Source organism: Nicotiana sylvestris, chromosome 10, assembly GCF_000393655.2.
Source record: "Nicotiana sylvestris chromosome 10, ASM39365v2, whole genome shotgun sequence".
In the NCBI taxonomy this organism is placed as follows: Eukaryota; Viridiplantae; Streptophyta; class Magnoliopsida; order Solanales; family Solanaceae; genus Nicotiana; species Nicotiana sylvestris.
This window is the reverse complement of record NC_091066.1, coordinates 44,842,886-44,848,681: the sequence shown is the minus strand read 5'-3', so window position 1 is coordinate 44,848,681 and position 5,796 is coordinate 44,842,886. Positions and strand designations below refer to the sequence as shown.

General features: G+C 43.3%; 2 protein-coding genes across 2 annotated transcripts; both read right to left on the bottom strand.

The window, feature by feature from the left end:
- Nucleotides 1–1,559: 1,559 nt before the first annotated feature.
- LOC138879269 (uncharacterized) lies at nt 1,560–1,991 on the bottom strand. The gene has a single exon (XM_070158873.1). The coding sequence runs from the start codon at nt 1,989–1,991 to the stop codon at nt 1,560–1,562; it is 432 nt and encodes a 143-aa protein (XP_070014974.1).
- Nucleotides 1,992–3,413: 1,422 nt separating this feature from the next.
- Nucleotides 3,414–4,064, bottom strand: LOC138879268 (uncharacterized). The gene has a single exon (XM_070158872.1). It carries the CDS (start codon nt 4,062–4,064, stop codon nt 3,414–3,416), a length of 651 nt encoding a protein of 216 aa, XP_070014973.1.
- Between the last annotated feature and the right edge of the window lie 1,732 nt (nt 4,065–5,796).

Sequence of the window (5,796 nt, the reverse complement as noted above, 5' to 3'; positions counted from 1 at the left end):
CGAACATGGTCATCTTGTGTCTTGGAATTAATGATCACATAATCCACATACACCTCGATTTCTTGGTGCATCATGTCATGAAAGATGGTGGTCATAGCTCTCATGTACATTGCCCCGGTGTTCTTCAAACCAAAAAGCATGACCCTGTAACAATAGGTGCACTAGGGTTTGGTGGAGGCTGTCTTTTCCGCATCTTATTCATCCATCAAGACCTGATGATATCCAGCATAACAATCCACGAAAGACTACATCTCATGTTTGGCACAGTTGTCAATGAGGATATGGATGTTTGGCAGAGGAAAGTTGTCCTTAGGACTTGCTTTGTTCAGATCCCGATAGTCAACGCACACTCGGGTTTTCCCATCTTTCTTTGGCACTGGGACCACATTAGCCAGCCATGTGGTATATCGGACCACTCAGATCACCCCCGCCTTCAACTGTTTTGTGACCTCTTCTTTGATCTTGTCACTGATATCAGTTTTGAACTTCCTTTGTTTTTGCTGGGCAGGGGGTAATCGGGGAAAGTCGGCAACTTGTGGACCACTAGATCAACACTTAATCCTGGCATATCATCGTATGACCAAGAAAACACAACTTTGAATTCAAACAAGAGTTTGATCAGTGCATCCCTATTTATTTCATCTGTGTGAAGGCTTATCATAGTTTATTGGACCTCTTCTGAATTACCCAAATTTACTGGCTTGGTTTCGTTTAGATTTGGCTTAGGCTTATTCTCAAATTGTTCCAATTCTCGATTTATTTCCCTAAAAGCTTCTTCTTCATCATATTCCGGTTCTTGATTCATTATTTCATAATTAAACAACGTGTTTGGATTTGGGCATGAAGTCTGCAGGCATGTCATGTTATTAAAGCCGCATTATTAGAACTAAAAGAAAAAATAAGAAAAAGTAAAAAATCTAAAAGAAGAAAGAGAGATTCATGAACGATGAAATATTGATTTCATTTCATTGAACTTTGAATATAATAGGGTTTACATTGGAATTTAAAGACAGTAAACTAAAAGAAACATCCGAGTTACACCCTGGAATAACTCGTGATATAGAAAAGGTGGCAAGACTAAACTACCGGGTTCTCACCTGACTGGTAATGGAGTAGCCTTCCAGTTTTGCAACTTGGCATTAAGCACCATATACAGACCTCAGCGGTGCTCGAGCCTTCTCCTGGCTGGACCATGTTAGTTTCATACAATATCTGCCTCATGGCTCCACATATGTCCTCAATTTCCTCGGTCGTGAAGGCCTTATCTTCTTCCTCTTCGTTGTACTTAGGCCTGACGAATGTTTTGCAGAGATATGGAACCGGCTGAGGTAAAACCCAACCATTGCTCTTTCGTTCATTTTCCATGTCACATAAGCTTCTGTGGCGTGAAAACCCATACCGAAGAACTTCTCGCTGGTCGGTAAAGTGATAGGTTCTGTTATACCTTGCAATGATGCCCCGAGTCCCTACCCAGGCTTATAACCATGCTTGATTATTTTAGTAGTGACCATGATGGACGCATTTGACAGAAAGGGCTGAGGATATGGGCTTCCCTCATCTCATTGATCTGCGACCACCACCTCGAAGGCTTGATAAACTATATGCTCGCTACCTTCCCTGGCTTTGAGACATGGGACTGATGGGTCCCGGTAAATTGACTGCTCGTCTTCTCCATGAACCACAATTTCCTGATCTTCATATTGAAATTTCACCATCTGGTGGAGAGTGGAAGGTACGGCCCCTGCCGCGTAAATCCAAGGCCTTCCCAAAAGGAAATTATAAGAAGTGTCCATGTCTAGAATCTGAAATGTCACCTCGAAATCCACAGGACCGATAGTCAAGATCAAATCAATCTCGCCTATGGTGTCTCTCTTGATACCGTTAAAGGCATGTACACTGACATTGTTAGGCCTGATTCTCTCAGTCCCAATCTCCATTCTTTGTAAAGTTGAGAGAAGGCATATGTCGACCCCTGATCCACCATCCGCCATCCACCATGACTCTTTTTACATAGTACCCCTCACATTTAACTGTCAAATGGAGGGCTTTGTTGTGAGCGTCCACTTCTGGAGGCAAGTCATTCTTGCTAAAGCAAAATCTGATTGACTGCGAAGAATCTTTCTGTGATCCTTTCCAATTGTTCGACAATGGTTTCAATTGGAACATAAGCTTCGTTGAGGGTCCTTATCAACACTTTCTGATGCTTAGTTGAGCTTATCAGTAGAGACAAAAGGAAGACCTGAGCAGTAGACTTCCAGAGTTGGTCAATTATCTTGTAGTCAGCAGTTTTTATTTTTCGGAAGAACTCCTCTGCTTCTTCGGCACTAACTGGCTTTTTGAGCGGGAAGCGCTTCTGCTTGGCATTGTTCACTTCCTCCAGATTGAGGTATTTCCCATATGGGTTGGTTTCATTTACTTCCCCTCTGATTTCTTTCCCCTTGTACGTCACAATTTCTCTATTGTAGTTCCAGGGGGCTGTAGTGGGGTCTTTCATGGGCCTTTGTTGTGCGCGACTAATGACCACAGGCTCATTCAGACTAGGTGGATTCACTGGTCCCCGTGCCACATAAGTCCCTTTGGGTACATACATCTTAGGTCCCTTATTCAGATCGAACCTCTTAGGAGGACTCAATGCCAACTGTTCTTTCCTGTGAGCTTGGGGAACATAAAGAATGGTGTTTTTAGGGGGTACTGCCCCTGTTTTGTTTTACACAATCTTTTCTTCACTTCGAGGAGCGGAGCTACTCTTCTTCTCCCCCCTTATCTTGCTTTCCGGCAGCCTTTGGCTTCTTTTCCACATCGGCTATGGCAATGATGGCTTTCAGGGCTGGGTCAAACTCTTTATCTTCACAAATTATCCCAATAACTGGCCCGTTGTTGTGGGCCGATTATGGGTTGTTGGTCAATTTGGGGACCTCTTCATCTTTCAGCACTACTCTCTTTTGTTCTATTAAGTTTTCAATTTCCTTTTTGAGAGTCCAATAGTCTTTATTGTCATGCCTTTCTGCTCCCGAATGGTAAGCACATCTAGCACTGGGTCGGTAGGAGGGCGACTCTGGGTTTTCCTGGTTTGGGGTATGGGTTGCAACAAACCTATTTGGACCAGTTTAGGGAAAAGGCTAGAGTATGATTCACCAATAGGCATAAAGTTTGTTCTTCTGGGTGGCTCCCAAGCACGGACATTGTAGGGGAAGTTATTTTGTGGAGGTCGGTGATTTACTGAGCTTGGTGAGGAGGGTTATTTCTAGGAAATGGAGCTCGGTTTTAGTTAAACTATTGTTGTGGCCGAGCATATGACTGGGCGTTCATTACAGCGTACGGCTGAGGAGCCATAGCATAGGCCACATCCTGATGAGGATAATAATGTTGTGGGGTTCTTGGAGGGAAGTAACCTCTAGGTGGACGGGGGGTTCTCAGACTTGAAGATGCCATCGCCACCTCTGGGATGTAGCTCTTATGGAAGATTGGCTCAATATGCGCCCTATTTTCACACTATTGTCGACCATCTCACCAATTTTGATGGCCTCAGCAAACGGTTTCCCCATTGCAAACATTATATTCTGAAAGTAGCCAACCTCTTGGGCTTGTAGAAAAACACTAACCATTTCCATTTCATCCATCGGGGTCTTGACACTAGCCGCTTGTTCGTGCCATTTAACAGCATATTCTCGGAAACTTTTCGATGACTTCTTCTTGAGATTCGACAGAGAATTCCTGTCATGAGCTATGTCTATGTTATACTGAAACTGTCTGACAAAATCTCGAGCCAGATCATCCCAAATGTGCCAATGAGATATGTCCTGATCCATGTACCACTCAAATGCAATGCCAACTAGACTCTCTCTGAAATAAGCTATTAGGAGCTCTTCTTTTCCGCCTGCCCCTCTTAATTGGTTGCAATATCTCTTGAGGTAGGCTATGGCATCCCCGTGCCCATCATACTTTTCGAACTTTGGGGTCTTGAAACCCAGGGGCAAATGTACATATGGGAACATACATAAATCAGCGTAGGATACGCTCTTTTCTCTACTTAAGCCTTCTATATTCTTAAGGCTCTGTTCCATGCTCCTCAGTTTTTGGTTAATTTCCTCTTGCTCGGGGTTCTTTGTAGCCTTCTCCTGTCCCGCGGTAAACTCGTACCGGGTTATTGAGGGTAAGAGTCGGTGGTGAAATGAGTAAGTTCTGGTGGAAAAGATGGTACTTGGAAAGTGAAAGATGATGGATCAAAGCTTAACCTGGGCACAGTTGGTTGTACTGCGCCCGAGGTTGGTGGTGTGGTAAATATGTTGGAGGCCACTCCCGAAACTACCTGGGGGTAAACCTCAGAAGGTGCTCCGGTGAAGTGAGTTGAGATGGTGGGGTATCCAAGTGGGGTATTCGGGTAATTTATCGGGACATTAGAATTTCCACTTGCTCTGGGAAGTAGCTCGGGGAAGCTGGGTATGGCACTTGGCGGTTCTCTACCATTGGACCAGGCGTCCCACATTTCCAGCACGCGAAGGCATAGTGCCCTATTCTCTTCAGCTATCGCTGACTCTGAGGTTGCAATAACTTGTAACGACCCGACCGGTTGTTTTTAGAATTTACGTCTCGATCCCCTGTTAACTACTTTACCCAAGTTTATTTCTGCTATTTTGGTTTGCCGGTACGTTCGGTTTTGAGTTTCGGAGACTTTTGGGACACTTAGTCCCTAAATGAGAGCTTAAGTGTTGGAAAGTTGACTATAGTCATAACAGTGTGAAGACGACCCCGGAATGAAATTTTTTACGATTCTAATAGCTTCATACGATGATTTGGACTTATGCGCATATTCGGATTTGGAAGCCCGTAGGATAATTCAGCGCATTTTGGCGAAAGTAGGGAAATAGAAGATTTTTGGAAAGTTTGACCGAGAGTTGACTTTTTGATATCGGGGTCGGAATCTGATTCTGAAAATTGGAACAACTCCATTATGTCATTTATGACTTGTGTGCAAAATTTGAAGTCATCCCGGATTCATTTGATATGTTTCGGCACGCGCTTTGTAAAAGGAAAAGTTTGAAACTCATAAGTCCGAATTAAGGAGTGAATTGTAGTTTTGATGTTGCTTGGCACGATTTAAAATTCCGAGTAAATCCGCATGACATTTTAGGACTTGTTGATATATTTGGTCGAGGTCCCGAGGGCCTCGGGTGGAGTTTGTATGGTCATTGGAGTTTAACTTGGGCATTTCAAGAATGTTTCGGTGTCGTTCTTCAAGAATAAGTAGTAACACATTAAGCAAATGAGCTCCAAATTCAGTTTTGATTGAAGCATTAGATCCGTATCGAAATTTCGGATCCATAGCAAAAGAATCGTCAAATTCGGACATCGTATGACTGAGTTATGCCCATTTTCGTGTCGGGGAAAAATAATTTCCCATCGCCAATGCCCAAGGTAGCGCGGGGTGCCATCCATGGCGCCAAAATTATTTTTGGCTACTGGAACCATCGCCCGGAGCCACCTGTGGCGCCCGAATCGTAAAACGTTATAAAACGGGGGGTTTGGCCATTTTTGACAAAAATAGAGTTGGGGGAGCTCTGTTTTGGCGATTTTCAGAGGGACTTTCACAAATTTGAATGAGGTAAGTGTTCTTTATCATAAATTCTTTATAGATCATGATTCCATACTTATTTACATCATGAATTTATGGAAGAAAAAAATCAGATTTTTACCAAATCTTCCAAAAACGAAAAAAATACGATTGAAAGCCAATACGATGTCGGAACTTGATAATTTTTGTACGGTTGAACTTGTATCAGAATGGGTTATCAGATT